General features: G+C 61.0%; 2 protein-coding genes across 2 annotated transcripts; one reads left to right on the plus strand and one right to left on the minus strand.

The window, feature by feature from the left end:
• The first annotated feature begins 1,988 nt into the window (after nt 1-1,988).
• On the plus strand, nt 1,989-17,052 carry EHBP1L1 (EH domain binding protein 1 like 1). Its single transcript, XM_065882467.1, has 19 exons — nt 1,989-2,092; nt 4,511-4,568; nt 4,780-4,875; nt 5,235-5,288; nt 5,368-5,546; nt 5,625-5,767; nt 6,308-6,376; nt 6,464-6,626; nt 6,796-8,863; nt 9,322-9,479; nt 9,573-9,621; nt 10,051-10,701; nt 14,883-14,928; nt 15,049-15,104; nt 15,201-15,324; nt 15,613-15,712; nt 16,548-16,621; nt 16,704-16,818; nt 16,953-17,052. Exons 1-19 carry the CDS (start codon nt 1,989-1,991, stop codon nt 17,050-17,052), a joined length of 4,407 nt encoding a protein of 1,468 aa, XP_065738539.1.
• A 660-nt stretch (nt 17,053-17,712) lies between these two features.
• On the minus strand, nt 17,713-20,724 carry KCNK7 (potassium two pore domain channel subfamily K member 7). Its single transcript, XM_065883039.1, has 3 exons — nt 20,403-20,724; nt 18,314-18,712; nt 17,713-18,070 (listed from the first exon to the last, which is right to left on the minus strand). The coding sequence occupies exons 1-3, from the start codon at nt 20,719-20,721 to the stop codon at nt 17,865-17,867; spliced, it is 924 nt and encodes a 307-aa protein (XP_065739111.1). The 5' UTR covers nt 20,722-20,724; the 3' UTR covers nt 17,713-17,864.
• Nucleotides 20,725-21,922: the final 1,198 nt, after the last annotated feature.

Below are 21,922 nucleotides of genomic sequence, written 5' to 3' on the forward strand. Positions count from 1 at the left end.
CTGGCCGGAGGCCTGGAGCTCAACGCCCCTCCCCACTCGCTTTGGGCTTTCCTGGCCGGCCGGGAAGGAAAGAGAAGGAGCCGCCCTTCTCGAGGAGAGAAACTTTCCACCCCGAGTGGGGGCGGGGTTGGGGCGGCACAGGAAATGGGTGGGCCTGGGCTGGCGGGCCGGGCCGAGGGGCCCTAGGCGAGAGAGGGGAGGGCGCCTCCTGGAAGGGCCTGGGACGAATGAGTGACCTATAGGCGGGAGAAAAGAGTTGCAGAGGCAGAAGGGGCGTGAAGTCGCAGTGCTCCAGGCCTCCCCAGAGGCCAGACAAGCCCCGGAGGGGAGATGGGGGCAAGCCTCTGGGCTTGGATGCATGAGAATCCCAGCGGCGTCAACACCCGCATTCTATGCCTGGCTTCACCTCAACAGCACCTGGGACCTTCAGGGTTGTATGTAAAAGGCTTTCTCTTACAGAGGAAACGGAGAACCGCGATGCTGGGTCTAGGAGCTAAACCTGGTGTCAGGTTCCCTTCCCTCCCCCGAAGAAGCCTGAACATTTGCGAATGGTGGGTGCTAAGGCTTCCACACACACGCGCAATACCCCACAGCTTCCTGAAACGAAGAGACAAGGAGAGGACCTCAAAGTTGCGCACTTAGGCTTACCGGCTGCTCATCCCCATGCCTCCTGGACACAACTCAGCTGACACTCCTGGCAGATCAGACGTCCTGTTCAAACCGAGTATTTATCAAGGACCAGGCTTCTGTCCATTCGCAAACCTAGCAGAGCGTTCACACTGGCAGACGGAACAGGCTGATGTGCTGCTCTATGGCAGTTCTTGTAGCTCTGCGCCTGACACCTGCAGCGGCTCATTACCAAGCAGGCAGCCGGGCGGGCTGGCGATAAGGGCTCTAATCTAGGTGTGAACAGAGCGGTTAACGCCCCGGGGCAGGCTTCCCAGGGGAGGGAGAGTAAACACACACACTCCCGTCCATGATAACGGATTTCATTTCATAAAACCGGCAAAATCAGCCAGGTTCTACACTAATGTTTTCCAAGGTTTCATTCTCAATGATGTTGTAAAAGATGGAACTATAATTATCCCTATTTCACTGAGGTGAAAACTGAGGCTCAGAGCGTTAGTACTTTGCCCAAGGTCACACGCTTGTTGGAAGTCATCTGCTTGTGGGATGTTGGGACCACCTTCCCACTTGACAGCTGGAGAGTCAGGTTCTGAAACTGGCAAGTGGGTGCTGCCCACAGGTAGGGCTACCCGGGTTGGCCGCTGACCCTGCTCCTTCCTGCTCTGGTTAATTCGTGGGTGGCAGCAGGAGTCTGCCTCTCCCCAGTGTTGAGGCCAGTTGGCTCTGGCTCAGCGCACTGTGATCCTTCACGTTTCTTCTCCTTTCTGGGTCTCTCTTTCCCCAGCCTGTGAAATGGGGCCACCAGTACGTACCTCCCAGGGCTGCGGTCAGGAAGGGAGACGGCCGGGGCAGCGCTCGCGAGGGCGGTGCCAATTGCTGGTGGCTCCCTGCCCTGGCCCGCGCGCCCCCCACCCGGTCCGCGCCTCCACACCGCCTCGGCGCGCAACAAGCGGGCGCTGCGGTCCAGGCGCCCCCCTCGCCCCTCGCTCTCCCTCCCGCGCGAGGCCCCGGAAGCCGGGCCGCCCCGCCCCCGCGCTCTCGCCCCGGCCCCCGCCCCCCGCCGGAGCCCCGCCCGCCTTCCGACGGGGGTGCAGCTCCAGGAAACGGCGCGCTCGCCGCTCAGCGCTCCAGCGACACGACGCGCCCCGGACGACCCCGCCGACGCAGTCAGACCACCCAGCGGGCCCCAGCGGCGGCGGCGGCAAGAGCGGCTCCGGGTCCCGCGCCTCGGACCCCTCTCCACGGACGGGGCGGGCGGTGCCGATAGGAGCCCGGAGGCCATGGGGACCTGGGCCAGGCCAGCGATCGCGGGCCAGCGGGAGCCCCGGGTCTGAGGAACGGGCGGCGGAGGCGGCAGGGCCATGACCTCGGTGTGGAAGCGCTTGCAGCGCGTGGGCAAGCGGGCCGCCAAGTTCCAGTTTGTGGCCTGTTACCACGAGCTGGTGGTGGAGTGCACCAAGAAATGGTGAGTGGGAGGGAGGCCTGGGGAACTCCCCAGACTGGCTGGGACCCCATCCGGCCTTGGGGGCCTGAGAATCCTGCCCCCAGTCCAGTGACCAAAGGCGCCGCCTACCCCAGCCTCGGCCCTGGTGACCCGGGCACAGAGAAGTGCCACTGCAGGTTGTGGTATCCCCGGAGCTGAGGGTGTGGGCAGCCTTTGGGGAGCGGAGGGCAGGACTTGCGACCTGAGAATCTGTCTGGGCCCACACTTGCCTCAACTGCACTCAGGGCTGGGGGAAGGGAGGCCTCCTGGTTTTGGCCAGAGGGATGGTTCAAGGTGGCATCAGAAAAGGGAGCAAGTTTTGCCGGTCTTCGGGTGGAGGGGCTGGGACGGCAAACACCATGGCCCTAGTCCAGCTCAGAACAAGGATGTTGCCCCTTCCTCCGCTGCCCATTTGTTGAACCAGAGGAACCACCCGCCCCTTCAGCCGGAGTGGGCGCTGGGAGGCTGGATCCGTCTCCACAATATCCTTAAAAGGGGAAACTGAGCGCTGGGAGGGATGAGGAGGGAGGCGGGGAGCAGCTTAAAAGGGCCTGAGGACTTAGGAGGTTGTGGGTCGTGGAGGAGAGAGCCTGGGGAAGGCAAGGTGGTGGGGTGCAGGGAGATAGGTAAGGGGGTGCGGGACCCCCCAGCCCAGACTGCCAAAGGACCCGGGGCATCTCGTTCACATTCCCCCACCCGCAGCTGCCTGGGCCCCTGCGTCACACCCTAAATATACGTGCTTGCTAGTGTCAGCTTCCCCTGGCTGGATTAGGGCACAGCTGTGGGGGCCTCAGCCGCCAGGCGGGGCTAAATTTAGGCTCCCAAGTGAAAGCACAGGAAGGGACTAGGGGGTCCAAAGGGAGGGGAGTGAGCAGGAGGCCTGGGGTCCTTTGGGCAGCTGTCATATCCCTGATGTTGCCTGGGCCAGCCAGAGGGTGGTTCACACCACTCAGCAAGGCCCGGAAAGGACGGGCCGGCTGGGGTAACACAGCACAGGGCTGGAACTTGAACTCTGGCCTATGGCTTCTGCCTTCTGCCACAGCATCCTGGGTGAAGACAGGGGGACGCTGGGCACGGTCCGGAGAGCTGGCTGAGGGTGTGGGCACCGTCAACGTGTCTGAGTCACAGGAGGCGGGCAGGGCCTCCTGAGCTTTTTCGCCTGGAGCCCCGGCTAGGAAGCTGCCTCTGCCCAGGTCACGGCTCCCCAGGAGGGCGTGCCCAGCCTGAGTCAGGCTGCCTAGCCAGGCCCTGCCCTCCCTAGGCTCTCACTGTCTTCTTCCCCTTTCTGGGAAGTCCCCATGGCTGCCCTTAGCCATCGCCTGCAGTCTGGGGTCCAGGAGAGGCACTTGGCTCCAGGCTGGAGGGCTCTAGGCTCAGCTGTGTGCCCTTGCCTGGCCCCTAACCTCTCTGGGTCTCGGCATCCTCAGGGGCTGACAGGAGAGCCAGTTATCCTGGCTCGGCCTCCAGAGGGGCAGTGAGCTGGGTGAACCTGAGCGTCCTGGCAAGGGACAGGGTACAGGCAAGGAGGGCTCTTATGTTGCCATCTGCCTGATGATCCCCTAACCATCCCCACCCTCCTGGGCAGCAGTTGGCCCCGCCAACGCAAAGGGGCCCTCTCCCTTCCAGGCCCAGCCACGTGTCTGGGACTCGGCCCCGCGCAGCTGACACTCTCCTCTCGCTTTGTCTCTGCCTCTCCTCTGAGTCTGCCCTGGCATATGCTGTTTTGGCTTAGATGCCACCTTCTAGAAGTCTTCCCTGGTGCCCCTTGGGGGAATCGGGGGCCCTGCAAAGCAAAGGGCTGGACATGGAAGGTCCTGGGAGGGTATCGAATGACAAGCTGACCCTATGCCCCCCTGCCTACTTCCCAACCTCTGCCCTCCCCTCCCGACCTTACACACACACCCCCATCCTGGGACCCTGGCACTTGCCATCCTCTCTGCCTGGAGCCTTCCTTCTCCAGACCCTCCTGACATGACCCATTCCCTGCCCCAGAAAGGTCTTGCCTCTCCTTTGCTTGGCTCTGCCACCAAATTGGGCTGGGGTAATAGTATGCACTCTACAAGTATTTGTGAGTGAATGGGCTTCTTTTACTCTGAGGCTGGCTCTCTGTGTCTCTGAGTCTGTGTTTCTTGCAGGGTACTTGTGTTTCTGTCTGTCTCTGTGTGTGCCTGTCTCTCTGTATGACTTTCTTCATACTTCCTGCTGACCCACAGGCCTTTGCCCTCTGGCCCAGGCCTCACCCTGCCTCAGCAACCCCACCCTGCTCCCTGTGGCCCCAGATAAGGGGCTGTCTGGGCCCTGTCCTGGGGGAGGGGGATGTGGGCAGAAGGGAGACTGGAGGAGATAGAAAGGCCGGGTGGGCCTGACTGAGTAGCCCCCTCTCTCCGCTCCGCCTCCCAGGCAACCGGATAAGCTGGTGGTAGTGTGGACCCGGCGGAACCGACGCATCTGCTCCAAGGTGAGGGAGGATGTCAGCTAGGGGTCCAGGTTGGGGGTGGGGCCAATTGGGGGGGGTAAGTGGGTCAGGGCTGAGGGGTGAGTGGAGTCAGGTTCAGGTTCAGATCAGAATCCATAGAAGGAAGAGAAAGATGGGGTCAAGGTTGGAGATAAGGGCAAGGGGTGAGGGGGAGAGTTAGGATTGGGGGGAGGACTCAGACTGCTCATTGTAGGCCCACAGCTGGCAGCCGGGCATCCAGAACCCATACCGGGGCACCGTGTTGTGGATGGTACCTGAGAATGTGGACATCTCTGTGACCCTATACAGGGTAAGTCTCTAGCCCTCCTGCACAGATGGGAATGAGCCGGTGATTGCAACCCTGGGCAGCCACAGGAGGCCCCTGGTGCGTTATCCATCCAAGTAGAAAAGAACAGAGGGGTGAGACCAAGAATCATGGCAGGGGGCCTATTCAGTGTGAGTGGCCCAGGAGGTCTCCTTGGAGGAGGTAGCATTTAGCCACCACACGAAGAGAGCTGGGATCAGGAGAAGCCGGGGAGCGTACCTGCCATGAGGGCTCAACATGTGTGAAGGCCCCACACCATCACCTCCTGAGCCAGCACAGGCTCTTCTCCCTGCCCTGTCCCCAGCGCAGCAGCCTCTGTACTCACCGGTGCCCCCTTTCCCCAGGACCCACACGTGGACCAGTATGAGGCCAAAGAGTGGACGTTTGTTATTGAGAATGTGAGTGGCTGGGGCGGGCTGGAACCTGGGGTCTCGGGGACTCTGGGGCAGCACTGATGCTCCTTCTTCCTGCCCCCAGGAGTCCAAGGGGCAGCGGAAGGTGCTGGCCACAGCTGAGGTGGACCTGGCCCGCCATGCAGGGCCTGTGCCTGCCCAAGCCTCCCTGCGGCTGCGGCTGAAGCCCAAGTCGGTGAAGGTGGTGCAGGCCGAGCTGAGCCTCACTCTCTCTGGGGTGCTGCTGCGGGAGGGCCGCGCCACGTGAGTGTCCAGCTGCCCTCCTGGGCCCTAGTCTATAACCTCTGCCCGTAGCCCTCACCCCTGACCTCTGACCCCCAGGGATGATGACATGCAGAGTCTTGCGAGCCTCATGAGCATGAAGCCTAGTGACGTGGGCAACTTGGAAGACTTTGCCGAGAGTGATGAGGAGGACGCTAATGGTCCAGGGGGCCCGGAGGCGAGGGTTCGTGTCCTCCAGCCAGGTGGGCTCACAGCTGTGGACTGAGATCGCCAAGACCTAGGGAGGGTGGAGGATGACCCGGGCCCAAATCCACTTGCTCTTTCGGGGCAGGGCCAGCTTGTGCACGCCCAGTGGTCAGAGCGCACTATTGCCAGGTGGTCCCAACCTGCCCAGCAGCCCTGATTGTCCTGCAGAATGGGTTTCCAGTACCTCCCTGTGCCCCTGGCCCTCTCCTCACCCCCTGAGTACCTGCCTGCCCACGTACCTGCCCCGAGACAGCTGGGCCAAAAGCGCAGAGAGGGGCTGCAGTCCAGGCTTGCCACCCCTCACTACCCAATCTTGTCCCTCCCTTTTGCTTGTTAAGGCTTTTTTTTCCATCTGTCCTTGTTGGTCCTGTCTCTCTTTTCCTCTGCACCTGTGGGCCTGTCTCTTCTCGTAGGCCGGGGCGGTTCCCTGAGGCTGGGGCGTTTCCCAGGTAGGCCCAGCATTCTAGTTGTGGGGAGGGGGTCAGACCTGCAGGGCCCTTCCCTGGGCTGACCTGCCCCCAATGCCCCACCCCCAGATACTTCTCGGGAGCTGAAGACACTCTGTGAGGAGGAGGAAGAGGGCCGATTTCGGCCCCGGCAGGCAGGTGAGGCCCAGGCTGGGGTTGGGACGGTGGAGACTGGACCTCCAGTCACAAGGCCCAGGCCTCAGCATCCCCCTTCCTTCCCCCCAGCTGCCAGCCCTTCTAGTGCCGAGGATACCAGCCCAGCCCCTGTGAGTGCCCCTGCGCCCCCAGCCAGGGCCTGCCGGGGCCAGGGGTCAGAACCAGCTCCTATAGCAGGGGGCCAGGTGGGGCCCAAGGCCCCAAGGCCCCCCGGAACCCCACCAGAGACAAGGTGAGCTTTGGAGTCAGCCCCAGCCCCCCCTCCCCTGTCTACTCTTAAGAAGTTGCACACCCCTTGCCAACCTGCCTTTCCAGGGTCCCAGCAATCTGAGAGGTGGGGGGCGCTGAGAGCGGGGGGGCCAAACAAGCCCCTGCAACGCACCGTCCTGCTCTCTCCTCAGGTCCTCAAGACAGCCAGGCCAGGACGCGGCCCCCAGCCTGGCCCCTCGGCTCCGGAAAGGCTCTGATGCCCCCTGGCCCCCAGTCCCCCAAGGGGGAGATGAGGCCCCCAACGCCTCAGGGGCTCCCCCAGCAGGCGTGAATTCTGCTGTGGAGACCCAGGCCTGGGCAAGCCCTCAGAAAGGGACAGAGGCCCAGGGAACCGGGCTGGGCCCAAGCATTGAGGACAGAGATTCCAGCAACTCTTTGGAAGGGCAGAAACCCAAGGTTGAGGAGGGGGGCATTGGGGACAGGCCAGAGGCTAGTGGGGTGGACATTGAGCATGGGTCAGGAGTCAGAGAGGTGAACAGTAAGAGGTCAGAGGTCAGAGCTGGGGAGGCTGAAGAGAGTTTAGAAGTTGGTCAGGTGGATGCTGAGCAGAGGTCAAAGCTGAGACATGTGGACACTAAGGGACCAGAGGCTACAGGGGTGACATCTGAGGCAAGATTCCAGGGAACTCCTGAGGCTCCTCCAAGGGGCTCTCAGGGGAGGACAGGGGTCAGGACCAGGGAAGAGGCTCCCACCATCCTGAGCCCACCCCCAGCAGAGCCGGCAGGGCAATCCAGGCATCTCAGTGACCTCAAGGGGGCCAGGGCTGCTGCGTGCCAGGAGAGAGAGGGTGCAGAGGTGAGTGGTGGAGCCCCTGGTGTTGTGGGGACAGGCCTGGAGCAGGGCCCCTCTGCTGGAGCAGCAAGCACCAGGCCCCAGGTGAGCCAGTACCAGGGGGCCCCACCAGCAGCTGACCAGGGGGTGTCCAGGGATATGAGGGTCTGGGAAGTAGAAACTGGGGATTTGAGGGATCTGGGAACAGAAACTGGTGTGACAGAATCAGAGTTATCGGGGACCCAGAGAACAGAAGTGGGTGGGTCAGGGTTCCCCGAGATAGAGACTGAGACAGCAGAAGTGGAGATATTGGGGACCCAGGAGACAGAGGCAGTGAGATCAGGGGTCCTGGAGTCAGAGGCTGCTGAGATGGCAGAGTCTGAGGAACTAGGGACCCAGAAAACAGAAGTCAGCGTTTTAGGGGTCCCGGGGGCAGAGGCCGGGATGGCAGAATGTGAGGTACTGGGGACCCAGGAAACAGAGGCTGTGGGTACAGGAGTTCTGGGGACGAAGACTAGGATATCAGAGATTGAGATACTAGGGATCCAGGAGATATCTGGGGGTTCACGGGTACTGAAGATAGAAGCTGATACAGCAGAATCTGAAATATTGGGGGCCCAGGAGACAGAGATGGGGTGTTCAGGGGTCTCAGAGATAAAATTTAAGATAACAGGGATGCAGGAGACAGAGTTACGGGGTTCTGAGGTCCCAGGGATCGAGACTGAGACGGCAGAAGCTGAGATACTGGAGACCCAGGAGATGGCAGCTGAGGGTTCACGGGTCCCAGGGATGGAGACTGAGACACTGGGGACCCAGGAGACAGAGGTTGGGGGTTCAGGGGCCCCAGGGACAGAGACTGAGACATTGGGGACCCAGGAGACAGAGGTGGAAGATTCACAGTTCTCAGGGCCAGAGGCTAGAATGGCAAAGGCTCAGGGTCTGGGGACTCAACAGACAGAAATTACAGTTTTAGAGGCTGAGAAGGCAAAGGCTCAGACTTCTGGGGCCCAGAGGGCAGAGACTGGACTCTGGGAGACCCTCAAATATGAGGCTTTAGGGGCCCCAGTCACAAAGCATGGAATTTTAGGGTCCCAGGGAGCAGAGGCAGAAACTACAGTTTTGAGGGGCCAGGAGGTGGAGGCTGGGACTTTGGGAGTTTCAGAAGCCATGTCTGGGGTTTGGGGGGCCGAGGAAGCAGAGACAGAGGTTTCAGGGGCTTCAGAGAACCAATCTGGTATTTTTGAGGCCCAGGAAGCAGAGGCTGGGGTCTCAGGAACCGAGAAGGGAAAAGAAGCTGAGGGAAACCTCCCAGAGGCCAGCCTGATGGAGGCACAAGTGGCCAGTGGGGCAGGGGCTGGGGTGCCCAGGCCCTCGGGGGCCTCTTCCCCAGAGGAGCCTGAAGAGGACAGGAGGCTGCCGGGCAGCCAGGTAGGGATGGGGGCCGCCGAGGGCCCAGTCTGCTGCTTCCCACTAACCTGGGCTGAGCTAACGGCGGCTCTGCATGGACCCACCTGGCCGACTGGGGTGGGGTGGGACAGGAGCTCAGCTTCAAGGAGCCCCTCACCCCCTCCTCTCTGAGGGTGCCCTGGCTCCCCCGCCCTGTCTTCCCTGGGTTGCATGGAGCGGGATGCCCCGAAAGCTGATTTTCTGGGCTGACCTTGAGGTGTGGCTGCTGGGGGCCTCTGATATTGCCTGGGGGCCACTGACCTTTTAGGTGACCTTGGTAGATAACACTGGAGCTGGAAACCCTTTTGCCTGACACTAAGGCCCTGGCCAGTGGTCCGTGGTGACTCCTGCAAACCCAGAGCTGGAGCTGTTTTGTGCCCAAGGGGCAGAGGGCACAAGTCCCACGTCCACATTCCCTAAGCCCATCCCTGTGTCCCCAGGCACCACCCACCCCGGTCAGCTTCAGTCAGTCCCTGCTGGAGTGGTGCCAAGAAGTCACCACCGGCTACCGTGGCGTCCGCATCACCAACTTCACGACATCCTGGCGCAACGGCTTGGCCTTCTGTGCCATCCTGCACCGATTCTACCCGGACAAGATGTGAGCTGCCAGAGGGAGTGGAAATGAATGGGGGAGGCTGCCAGGAGGGGAGGGTGGTGTGAATCCAGCCTCTGATCAGCGCTCTCTCTGCAGCGACTTTGCCTCCCTGGACCCACTCAACATCAAACAGAACAACAAGCAGGTGAGACAGGGTGGGAGTGGTGCCTGGAGGGAAGGAGGATCCAGGCCTAAGCTAAGATTTAGGTTCCTTGTCCGTCTGTGTGTAGGAGAGGAATCTGTGGGCTTCATGGCCCCAGCTGTGGCTTTTGGAAGTTCTGCCACTTAGTTACCCTTTTGGTCTTTACATTTTTCGTTTTCCTGAGTTTAGCTTTGTTTTTTTTAAGCATATTTCCACCAGATGGTTTTTCCCAAAAGCACCCCGTTTGGTGTGCAGTTGCTGGGTAACGCTGGGGCGGGCCATGTTGCTAGATTTTCCCCAATAGGAAGGTGAAGGCGTCGTTGGCAAACCCAGGCGTGCCAGTCGCAGGGACCTCCTCGTCGTTCCGGGGTGGGGTGGCAGGGTCGCTGGCTGACCCACCGCCGATGACCGGAACGAACGCACCGTCCCTAGGCCTTTGATGGCTTCGCGGCCCTGGGCGTGTCGCGGCTTCTGGAGCCGGCGGACATGGTGCTGCTGTCGGTGCCCGACAAGCTCATCGTCATGACGTACCTGTGCCAGATCCGCGCCTTCTGCACGGGGCAGGAGCTGCAGCTGGTGCAGCTGGAGGGCGGCGGCGGCGCCGGCACGTACCGCGTGGCCAGCTCCCAGTCGAGCCCGCCCGACGAACTGGACACCGGCGGCCTGGCGCAGCGGCTGCGCGAGCACTGGGCCCAGGAGCCCCAGGAGCCCCAGGAGGCCGTGACCCGCGCGGACGGGACGGCCCCCGAGGCGGCCTCCAAGGACCGCGGGGCCGAGGCCGCCCAGGAGGCGCGCTCCGTGGAGGCCCCGGCAGACGGCCCTGGAGCCCAGGCATCCGTGCCCCCGACAGAGGGGCTGGTGAACGGGATGGAGGCGCCGGGCGCCGTGGGCGGCGTGAGGCTGCGGCGGCCGTCGGTCAACGCGGAGGCCGGGCCCGTGCCCCCGCCCCGCGCGCACGGCTCCTTCTCCCACGTGCGCGACGCTGACCTGCTGAAGAAGAGGCGCTCGCGGCTGCGGAACAGCAGCTCCTTCTCGGGGGACGACCCGGACTCGGGAGCCGCGGGAGCTGCCGGAGCGGCGGCGGTGAGTGCCCTCCAGCGGCGCGGGGGTCGGGGGAGCAGGGCAGAGCAGGGGCGGGTCTTGAGGGACCCCAAGGGCAGGGCTGGCGCGGGGCGGGGGGTGGTGGCTTCAGGGCGGCCGGCCTCTGCAAGATGCGGGGAGGCGTCTGATTTGAGGCACCGGTGCTGCGGCAGTCCCTGTCGAGGACGAGGTGGCTCCGCCAACTCCTCAGCGGGGGCGCCAGTGCCCAGGCCGGCGGCCCGGCGCCAATTTTTTTTTTTTTTAATGAATTTATCTATTTATTTATTTTTGGTTGAGTTGGGTCTTTGTTGCTGCGCGTGGGAGCAGTGCGCGGGCTTCTCATTGCGGTGGCTTCTCTTGCTGCGGAGCACGGGCTTCAGTAGTTGTGGCTCGCGCGCTCTAGAGCGCAGGCTCAGTAGTTGTGGCGCACGGGCTTAGTTGCTACGTGGCACGTGGGATCTTCCTGGACCTGGGCTCGAACCTGTGTGCCCTACCTTGGCAGGCGGATTCTTAACCACTGCGCCACCAGGGAAGTCCTGCCGCTGGCTTTTGCTGCCAGCCTTGGCCAAGATGCAGGCTAGTGATTTTTAACGCTCGGCAACCAGTTAGTGGAATCAGGTTGTAGCAGGAAGTTCCCAGAAGGTTCCGTGTAGTCAGCGCTCTTCATGGACTGTTAAGTGGGTTGGGGCGTTTCTTTCCCTGCTGGTGGCGCGGGGTCTGCCGGCAGCCACCACTTTCCTGTAAGCTGGGAACAGGGTTTCTATACTCACGGGAGCTCTCCAGGGCCGTCCAACCCCAAGATACTCTGACTTGGATCCTTAACTCCAGACACTGGAAACCAGTTTCCTCTCTTCTCTGATAATGTGAAGTTGGAGATGGGAGACTCTGCTGGGTGCCCACGTTCCCCCATCCCTTGCAGGTCTCAGGTCAGCCTCCCAGGGTGTCTCATGGTCCTAAAGAGGAGATGGTTCCAGAGAGGGCAGGGATTTGCTCAAGGACTCACAGCCACTGAAGTCCCGGCCATGGGCTTTCCAGCAGCACCGTCCTGGACAGCAGGGGCAGCTCTGTCAGGCTGCTTCAAGCCTTCAGCTGTCCAGGCATGACCCCTAAGTTCTAAGGAAAAGAGGGAATAAATTGGGAGAGGCTTTTTGGAAGAAGCAGCCACTTGAGCCAGGCTGATAAGATGGGCAGCTTTTCCCAGGTGAAGAATCGGAGGGCTGGTTCTCAAGAGGTGGGACCTCACAAGTAAAAATGTGGCAGCAGGAAAGCTCAGGTCTCATTTAGGGAACTGCCAGCCACCTCCCTTAAGGTCCGCAGGTGGTGATGAGGCTGGCCTGGAGAGCAGGACCCCTGAGTGCAGGGTCACAGGTGCAGCATTGAGCCTATGAATGGGAAACAGGAAGGGCATTAGAGGCACCCATAGGAACTGCTATCCTGGCCTGTGTTGGCCTCTGGCCAAAGCTGCCTTAATGTGTCTCAATGGCTCTTTATATCTTAAAACAGGAGGCTCCATCTTTCTGGGCCCAAGTCCCAGTGTCTGGTCCTTCCAAGCCAGGCCCCCCTCCAACCCTTGTCCCACAGGAGATATATGACCCATGGGGCTGGAGGGGATGCTTCCTCATTGGCCACTCCCATCCCCCATCCTCCATGCGTACAGTAGGAGGACATAGGGCCTGCCCCTGGCCTGCGAGCTCCCAGAGACCTGGATGGGATGAAGTCAGTCGCCTTGAAGCTGGGGCAGGGCTGAAGCAATGCCATGAGGAGGGCAGGGTGCCTCTGCTGTGGCCCAGCAAGTCTTCCTGGAGGAAGGGCCACACATGAGGGTGTAGAAAGGGGAATTTGGGTCAGACATGAGGAAGCGTTGGAATTCCCATCAAGGCTGCCATGAGTAAGCTTAGTTGCTGCTGAGGTTGGGGCTTCTCCACTCCTGCATCTGCCTGCCCTATTGGTTGAGCACTTGCTTCATGCCTGGTCTGCCCCCTCAACCCCTCAGCAACTGCTCCTTCTAGGAAGGAACAGTTACCCCCTTTTGCAGGTGGGAATGTTGAGGCTCAGGGATATGAAAAGATAAAGGGAGTTGATACTGGTGTGAACCCCGGTTCTGACACTGAACTCTAAAATGGCGCCCTCTACTGGGCCCAGCACTATGAACTGGCTGTGTGACCTTGGACGAGCCACTTAATCTCTCTGTGCTCTTTTCCTGAGGATGAGAAGTAAAGACATGAAAGCTTTTTGCAAAGTGGCATTGAGGTACTCCTGCAGGGTGTTGTCAAAAGAGGGGAACTGTGAGGGACTTCCCTGGCAGTCCAGTGGTTAAGAATCCGCACTTCCACTGCAGGGGGCCCGGGTTCGATCCCTGATTGGTGAACTAAGATCCCACATGCCGCATGGTGCAGCCGAAACAAACAGACAAACAAACAAGCAAACAACAAAAAAGAGGGGTACCCCAACCTGAGTGTACTCTGTTAAAAAATTTTCTTTTAAAAAGGGGGGGACTGTGTTTTTCCCCAGATATCTTTCTGGAGCCCTGCAACCCCCAGGGGCTTGTATGTCCTTTACGTACAAGGACACAGGCCCAGTGGGTGTGACTGGGCCAGAGGCAAACAGCAAATTGGTGGCCAAGCTTGGGAACAAACTTTTGGATTAGACAGCCCTAGGCCTGGGCCGGCCCTGTTTGAGTGTCATTTCTGACCCTCTGTTTCCTCATCCATAAAGTGGGGATGGTGACCTTCCCCGCCTCACAGTGTTCTTGGGAAAACTAAATGAGTCGATGCTCATACAGCACCCAACACACAAATAGATGCTTAATGCATATCAGCCATTACAGTTAACCGATGCGCCCTGAGTGCGTTCTCTGGACCCCAACCTGTCTGCAGGGGCTGCTGCTGCTTAGGGAGACAGGCGTAACCAACAGCTGTGATGAGGGAGGCCCTGGGGGCTAGGATGGCAGTCGGGGAGGCTTCAGGAGGCCTGAAAGTTAGGGAGGGAGGAAGAAAGCCCTGTGAAGGGGCCCCTGGAGGAGGTGGGGCCAAGCTGGGTCAGGAAGGTCGAGTTGGCGTCCAGCTGCCCAAGACAGAGGCCGCTCCAGGCTGAGGAAACAATTTGGGGAAGCGAAAGTCCACCACTGGGGCCGGAGGGTGGCATCTGGGTGGGGCCCGGGGCAGTAGGAGTTGAGGCTGGATCTGCCACCAGGCCGTGGCAATGAGGCTGGGGGCTGAGAGGGGGTGTGAAGAGAGTGACACCATCGGGGGCGAAGGTTTAGGGAGACCCTTCAGTTGTGGCTTGAAGGTAAAGTCAGCAGGCAGGGCATGGGGGGAGGCTGGTGAAGAGGCTGCCACCTACCCAGGTCAGAGAGGAGGGCCCCTGAGTAGGGGACGTCCAGGGCTGCCTCTCAGAGTTGCAGGGTGGGGTGGACTCAACACTTTCAGAGTCGCAGGGTGGGGGTGGCTCGACACTTTCTCCCCACCTCGTGACCTGGAAAGGTGGCCAGAGCAGGAGCCATCAAGGGGGCCTGGCTATTAGCTGAGCTGAAACTTGGGGGCCCCCAGGGCTGACAGTGCCAGCAAGTTGCCAGGGGCGGGGCACATGAGGGGCCAGTGCTGCCCTTCCCGGCTGAAATTGGTAGGTGCAGCTGCCTGTTCTGTCCCAAGTGTTATTCGGCGAGCACAGCGTTCTCTAGGTGTGGGGACTGAGAAGTGGGAAGGTGCCCCGTTTGGCCAGGAGACGGAGGTACTGGTTGCCACGTCAGCTCAGCTCAGTGTCACTGTGCAGGGCCCTGGCCATGATGGAGATGCTAGCACTAGGTGACAGAGTCTGAGGTGACCTGAGGGAGATTCATGGGGGAGGGGGCAGAAAGGGGAAGGAGAGGCCCCAGCTGGGCCCCTCACAGCCTTTCACCCCCGACTCACAAAAGCCCTGTGAGGCCCCAGGAACGAGGACTGCGAGGCTCGGCCAGTGGGAGGGGACTGGCCCAGGACCACAGGGCCAGGGGTGGTGAAGGCCTTTGCTCTAGGAGGTGCTTCCCCAGAAGGGATGGGGGTGGAGTTCTGTGCATGCAGGACCTCGAGGCTGCAGGGCCTGGAACTGAGGTCCCCCCCCTCCCCTGTGTGAGTGGGGCTCCGGCTGGCCCCAGGGCAGGCTGTTGGGGAGCCCCTCCAAGCCCTTACTTGCCTCCTCCTCCACAGGAAGTCGTGAGCCCTGACCCCAGCCCTGCCCCACAGCAGGCCCCTGGTGAGTAGTTTTGAAGGGGTGGCGACTCACCCGAACTCAGGCTGCTCACAGAGCCTGAGCTGGGGACCTTCTGGGGGCAGATGTCAGTTGGGGGTGCCGTAGCCTGGTATCTGTCAACAGGTGGGAGTCCCCCATCGGAGGAGCTACCCCCAAGCCCAGCGGAGGAGGCTGGGCTGGTAAGGAGGGCTGAGGTGGGAGGAGTGATGGGTGGGCTTCCTAGGCAGGGCTTGGGCTCAGCCCACCCTGTCTCTTGCCCCCGCTTTCCACCCCAGCAACGGTTCCAGGACACAAGTCAGTATGTGTGTGCAGAGCTACAGGCCCTGGAGCAGGAACAGAGGCAGATAGATGGGCGGGCGGCCGAGGTGGAGACGCAGCTGAGGAGCCTCATGGAATCAGGTGGGGCGGGCATCTGGAGTCCACACCCCAGCACGTGCCACCACGGCTACCCCACCCTGCAGCTCTTTCTGACCCTGGGAGGAGTGGGAGGAGACAAGGCTGGGGTCATCTCCCCATTTACAGCCGGGCACCCTGAGGCCCCCCGGCCGGGAAGCAGCTTGCTGGAGGCGCACAGCTCAGGTTTCTGAGATGCCACAAGGGAGTAGACACCATCCCCCCACCCCCAGCCTCCCTGCTGCTGACACAGGGGTCAGTGGCAGGCCTGGTGACTGCCCTGGCCCGATTCAGGTGCCAACAGGCTGCAGGAGGAGGTACTGATCCAGGAGTGGTTCACGCTGGTCAACAAGAAGAACGCTCTCATCCGGAGGCAGGACCAGCTGCAGCTGCTGTGAGTCCTGTGCTTCCCTGTCCGGGCCCCACCCCTGCCCACCCAGGGCCGGCAGAGCGGATGGAACCTTAACGGCTCTAATTAGAACTGTTCACTGCTCTCTTCTTTCTCTGAATTTTTTTTTTGAAGAAATTGCTCAACCATCTTAATTTTCCCCCTAATTTCCTGTATAAAGTGTATACTTCTTAAATTGGTACTATTTTTATGAATGAGAAAATCGAGGCCCAAAGAAAAATGTGGCAGGTCAGTGCTGAGTGCCCCAGTTGGACCCTGTTCCTTTACAGGAAGGAACACTGAGCCTGAGAGACAGCTGAGCTGCTTTCCTGAGTGGGCTCAGGAGCAATTCTGGGCTTCATGGCCTTTATAGCCCTGCATGGTGGAGGTGGTTTTGCCTCCCTTTTACATCCTGGGTCATTTTTCAGAATAATTTTAGTCCAATACTTGCTGCTTATGAATAATATCCATCTGAATAATCCTTCTGGGTTGTTTCTTATTTGTTAAAAAGGGGGTGGGATGAGGGGAGGAGACGATATAAACCCCCAGCAGCTGGGGAACAGTTGAAACAAGAGGGACTTCCCTAGCGGTCCAGTGGTTAGGACTCCGTGCTTCCACTGCAGGGGGCCGGGCCGGGGTCTGATCCCGCATGCTGCCCCAAAACCAAAAACAGAAGAGATGATTCCAAGCTGGGACTAGGGTATAGCTCTGACCTCCATCCAGCCATCTATGGGAACTGGCGGTGAGGTGGGGGGCGGGGGTGCCAGGGAGCGGTCCGAACCCTGGGCGCTCCCTGCCATTCCTCTCTCCCTGACCTGGCACTCCCCCCCCCACCCCCCAGCATCGAAGAGCAGGACTTGGAGCGGAGGTTCGAGCTGCTGAGCCGGGAGCTACGGGCCATGTTGGCCATTGAAGGTGGGAGATGGGGCCCGGAGGCCGGGGACCAGGACCGGGCAGGGGCTGGCGCTTCCTGACCCTCAGCCTCCTCTGCCCTCAGACTGGTTGAAAACGGCCGCGCAGCAGCACCGAGAGCAGCTCCTGCTGGAGGAGCTGGTGTCGCTGGTGAACCAGCGCGACGAGCTGGTCCGGAACCTGGACCAGAAGGAGCGGACGTGAGTGGGGCCGGGATGTGCTGGGAGCTGGGAGGCCCCAGAGGGGCTCTCGGAGGCGTGCTCTGTCTGGACCCCGGGGGCGGCCTGCCTGTGGGGCCCGACGCTGGGGCTGACTTGAACCCGTTCCCTCCCAGCGCCCTGGAGGAGGACGAGCGCCTAGAGCGCGGCCTGGAGCAGCGGCGCCGCAAGCTGAGCCGGCAGCTGAGCCGGCGCGAACTCTGTGTGCTGAGCTGAGGCCGCGAGGGCCCGGACGTTTTCGCCCCTCCCGGTCCGTCCAGACCGCAGCTTTTCTCCCCGTCGCGCCCGGTCGCCGCTTCGGGCCTGCGCTCCGGAGGACCGGACCCTCCCCGATGCCGCGCGTGGCCGGTAGGGGCCGTCGTCACCCTTTACCAGGAGGGGACGCGCGGCCCTTCAGGCCCCGACGGACAGGGGCGGCTGGGCGGCCGTGCCGCCCGGGCGTATTTATTAGTCCGTGTGAGTGTGTGTGCGTGTGCTCGTGGTGGGCTGGGGGGTCCCAGGCACGCCCCCCAGAACCCCTCCCCGAGGGCAGGACCCGGCCGGCCAGCACCGAGGGAGAGGGACGGCTCTTGAACTGCCGCATCCCCGCCCTCCCCCTTCTTCCTGTTCCTCGCGAGCAATAAAGTTAGAAAAGGCCAAGCCAGTGCTCCGGGGCTTTCTCAGGACGACTGGGGCTTTCAATAGACGGAAGGGGGTGGGGTCTCGGCGGATAAGATTGTCTGCGATCCTTACTGGGGCTGTGTGGAGTTGAGGTTCTCAGATGCCGGCGGAGGCAAGACCAGAAGCTTGAACTCTGCCTTCGAAGGATGATGGGGTTTGGGTTGTTGATCGCTGTAGGGAAGTCCCATTTCGAAAGGAGACGAAAATAGTCGGCGGTGTTGCCCGTTTTATTTTTTATTAACACATTCCCTGAGGTCCTCACATCCATCCCTTCCCCTCCCACCCCCAGAGGCTTCCCCAGCCACTCCCGAGGGCTTCCCCTCAGGCTTCTCCACCTGAAAGGAGCTCAACTCCATCACTGACATCTGTCAGCAAGCTGGGGCCCGTTCTGGGGCTGCTGCTGAGGGTGGCAGGGTGCTCAGAGCCAGTTCATCCTGGCCTAGGATGCCACCTTCGTCCTCAGCGTTCAGAGGGCCCCCGGACCTGAAGAACTTCACCATGGCATGGACCTGGGGCAGCTCCAAGAACGTCTCCACGGTCAGCAGCATGGCCAGGAGCCCCAGGAGCAAGTACCCTGGGGAGGAGAGGTTACTAGGGCAGCGCTCAGGGTGCTGACGATGCTCCCCACTCCCTTCCCAGCAAGTGACCAGCCCTCACAATTCTCTTAGCACTTCGGACTAAACCTCCCACACCCTGCCCTGGGGCAGGGTCCTTCCAACCCGTGAGGCTCAGCCTCCCCAGTGGCTTATGGGAGTTGTAGTCCAGGCTCCTCTTCCCTCCTCTCCTCCCTGTCACGCTCCTTGGCAGCTGGACTCACCCAGAAGTGCGAACTGGCCAAGGTAGTAAAGCACTGGATGCAGGCCATGGTCATGGCCAGGCAGCAGGTCCCCCAGGCCGATGGTGCTGAGTGAGCTGAAGCAGAAGTAGATGGCCTCCAGCAGGCTGCAGTCGCCCCGCAGACCCCACAGCACCAGTGCTGGCAGCAGCATGAAGATTCCAGCCACTAGCAGACCCGGTCCAGATGCCTGCAGTAGCGCAGCCGTGGCTGGCGTCAGCTGCCAATGGGTGGCTACCCAGGCACCCGGGTGGCTGAGCACAGGCAGCAGGCAGTGGCACAGTGCAGCCACAAGTGCTAAGGAAGCGGGCAGCCCCAGGGCCGTGTAGACCACACAGAAGGCCTTTCCACCGGCCGATAGTGGGGCCATGTGGCCGTAACCTGGAGAGGAGAGAGACATGGGTAATGAGGACCTGAGTGGGATGCCTGCCGGGTACCCACTTCCTCCAGCCTCCCTCCGGTAGAAGGCTGCCCTCTGGTGGCCGAGATTGCTGGAACTGTTCAGGCAGGGGCTCTGTCTGGCTCTGCTCTTCATTCACTTGGGGTCCTACTCAAGTCCCTTAACCTCACCGGGCCACTCTTATTTTCTGGAACAAGAAAGGATTAAAAGAGACAGTCCCCTCAGGCCTCTTGTAGCTGGGACAGTTCTGAGAGCTGCTGTCCTACCCCAAGGCAGCCTGGCTTCCTGAGAGATTGCTCAGCTCTGCCCTGGACTCCCACTTCCAAACCCACCAGGTGAAATGTTACCCCTTCTTTCATTCCCTAAAGGTATATCAAGTTATCCTGGGTGCCAGGCCTTGTGCTGGAATCAGAGTCTGCCCAGGCTCCAGTGGGGAAGGCAGGCAGGAAAAACAGTCAGGACACCTGACACGAAGGGCTGCAAAAGAGGCAGCGCACATGAGAGAAGGCATTCAAGGCTGGAAAAGTGTGTGCAAAGGCAGGGAGAGGTGAAAGAGCAGGGCATGCTGGGGGAACAGGGTCGGCTGGTCCAGGGCTGTAAACACAAATACCTAGAGGAGTCAGAAGTAAGACAAAAGGGAGTGGTGGGGACTGGGGTGGGCTGGAGAGCATGTGCTCTGTCCCCAGGGCAGGCCCTGTTCTACTCCACAAGGATTCTGGCTCAGTGCCAATAGTTTTCCCAATTTTTCCAAAAGAAGATAGAAAATGGGGCTTCCCTGGTGGCTCAATGGTTAAGAGTCCTCCTGCCAAGGCAGGGGACACAGGTTTGAGCCCTGGCCTGGGAAGATCCCACATGCTGCGGAGCAACTAAGCCCATGCACCACAACTACTGAGCCTGTGCTCTAGAGCCCGTGAGCCACAACTACTGAAGCCCACGTGCCACAACTACTGAAGCTCACACACCTAGAGCCCGTGCTCTGCAGCAAGAGAAGCCACCGCAATGAGAAGCCTGCGCACCACAACGAAGAGTAGCCCCCACTTGCTGCAATTAGAGAAAGCCTGCGCACGGCCAACGAAGATCCAACGCAGCCAAAAATAAATAATTTTTTAAAAAGATGGAAAATGGCCTTTAAAAAATATTCAGACACTTTGCAGGACAAATCCCCCCAGGGCTGTGGGTCCCATTGCTTTATTCCTCTGGGCCTTCACACATGCTGTTCCCTCTGCCAGGAATTCCTTCGTGTCTATCTCTGTGCCCTCTTGCCTTGGCTACCATCTCACGGGGACTTCCTCCCCTGGGAGCCTTCCCCCACACTCCTTCTGGGATGGTGGTCCTGTATTCCCTGGGTTCACTCCATTTCCCTCCATCCAAGAATCCATCCCATAATTCATGTTCCCAGTCTTGCCTCAGGCCCGCAGGGTCTGGGCACCTCTCCTGGGTCTCAAAGGGTGCCTGGGGGTGGGACTGAGGAGCCCACACCCCTCCTGGCAGTTGAAGTTGAGGCACTAGTTGGGGTGTGTTGGTGTGGGGAACCCCAGCTGTGATGACAGGCCTAATAAGGCCTGGGCTCTGTCTAGCACTTTGGGGCTGGGGGAAGGGCTGCACCCCCAGGGACCCCAGGTAGCAATGGCCTCAAGCGCCCCATCTTGCCCGGCCTCCTGGTGGCCTTACCTGTGGTGGTGAGGAGGCTGGCAGTGAAGAGTAGGGCTGAGGGCAGATCCCAGTTCCTGGCCTGGGAGCCATTGCCCAGGCTGGAAACCCCGTGGGCCTGGGCTGCCAGGGCGGTGCCCAGCAGTTCTTCCAGTGCCCTGGGTGGCAGGCAGGCCCTGTACTCGGCCTGGAAAGTGGCCAGCTCGGCCCTGAGGTTGGCCTGGAGATGGAGTGCTGGAGGCCCCTCCAGGGCCTGGAGCACTGCAGCCCCAAGCCCCAGGGCTAGCAGGTGGGCCACAACCAGTAGCCCGTATCGGGCCCAGGGCCTCAGAGCCCCCATGGTGTGCCACCCAGAGTCCATCAGAGGTGCCCTGGGAGCCGACTGCTCCACCACAGGCACCTGGGAGGGGCCGGGCAGGGTGGGGCTGGGAGGAGGTGCAGCGTGGGTGGCTGGCGAGGAGGGAAGCCTGGGACAGCAGCTGGGGTGAGTGGGGCTGGGAGGGTGAGGCGAGGAGGTGAGCTGGATAACTCCTCCCCGTTTCTGGGGCAAGAAGTTTTTTGCCCAGTTCGCCAAAGCTGGGTGGTCGGGTGGTCGGTGGTCCGGGGCGGGATGGAGGAAGGCGAGACCCCGAGAGGTAACTTGACCGGCTCCCAGTCACACTGTGGTGGTTTATTCAGGGATGAGCTCACTCAGTCACAGACCCCATTCACGGGCTCAGGAGGTGCCCAGACCCAGAGGACGTTAGGGGAGAGGACAGACCAGGTCCCTGCCTCCTTGGTGTTCCCACAAGAAGCCTGTTAGCAAGGACGCAGGACAAGTTCACATCATCACAAGCTCCCTGAAGGAAACGCCCCGGGTGATGGGGGAGAGTTCTGGGGGACCATCACCCGGAAGGCTCCTCTGAGGAGCGGCATTTCAGCTGGGAAAGAGAAGAGGCCAGGCCAGGTGGGAAAGAGCTAGGGTGGTGAGAGAAACAGGGGCCTGCTGGGGTGGGGCGGAGTTGGGGGTCAGGACACAGGGCCTTGAGGACATATGGCTCAGGGGACCTATGGAGGGGGCTAGTGCAGGCATCCCGGATGGAAAGGTGGCGGCCTGGGCTGTGGAGTAGGAGAGGGCAGGTGGGGCAGGGTGGTGAGGCGAGGACAGGAGTGGAGGATGCCCGGAGCTCCCTGGACAGGTGATGCTCCCTCCACTCTCAGTGCTTCCTGAGAACCCTTCACGCCCAGCCCTCCTGAGTCCCCACCCTGGTGAACACTGGAGTCACAGTAGGTCTGGCTGCCATGGAGTGCGCAGGGGACGGGGAGAGGGAGCCTGGACCCCGCCTCCCATAAACCATGGAGGGGCTGAGCCCAGGGTCCCCTGCCCTACAGCGTGGTGTGGGAGGGGTAGTCCGCAGAACCCCATGGCATTAAGAGAAGCCTGAGTGGAGCCAGGTGTCAGGGTGGGGGCCCCCTCTTGTATCCAGACCACGGGATAGAAACAAACCCAGGGCAAACCACCAAGATGCCACCCAGTGGGCTGTGGGCTCCTGAGTTCAGCG

The sequence above is a fragment of the Phocoena phocoena genome, chromosome 8 (genome assembly GCF_963924675.1).
Source record: "Phocoena phocoena chromosome 8, mPhoPho1.1, whole genome shotgun sequence".
Taxonomy (NCBI): domain Eukaryota; kingdom Metazoa; phylum Chordata; class Mammalia; order Artiodactyla; family Phocoenidae; genus Phocoena; species Phocoena phocoena.

What these genes read in the sequence shown, in the direction of transcription:
- EHBP1L1 (XM_065882467.1), top strand. Translation starts at nt 1,989, where the DNA reads ATGACCTCGGTGTGGAAGCGCTTGCAGCGCGTGGGCAAGCGGGCCGCC. An exon ending in ACCGACGCATCTGCTCCAAG is followed by an intron (nt 4,569 to 4,779) that starts GTGAGGGAGGAT and finishes TGCTCATTGTAG; the next exon opens with GCCCACAGCTGGCAGCCGGG. An exon ending in CAGGACCAGCTGCAGCTGCT is followed by an intron (nt 15,713 to 16,547) that starts GTGAGTCCTGTG and finishes CCCACCCCCCAG; the next exon opens with CATCGAAGAGCAGGACTTGG.
- KCNK7 (XM_065883039.1), bottom strand. Translation starts at nt 20,721, where the DNA reads ATGGGGGCTCTGAGGCCCTGGGCCCGATACGGGCTACTGGTTGTGGCC. An exon ending in CAGCCTCCTCACCACCACAG is followed by an intron (nt 18,713 to 20,402) that starts GTAAGGCCACCA and finishes TCTCCTCTCCAG; the next exon opens with GTTACGGCCACATGGCCCCA. An exon ending in TGGCCAGTTCGCACTTCTGG is followed by an intron (nt 18,071 to 18,313) that starts GTGAGTCCAGCT and finishes TCTCCTCCCCAG; the next exon opens with GGTACTTGCTCCTGGGGCTC.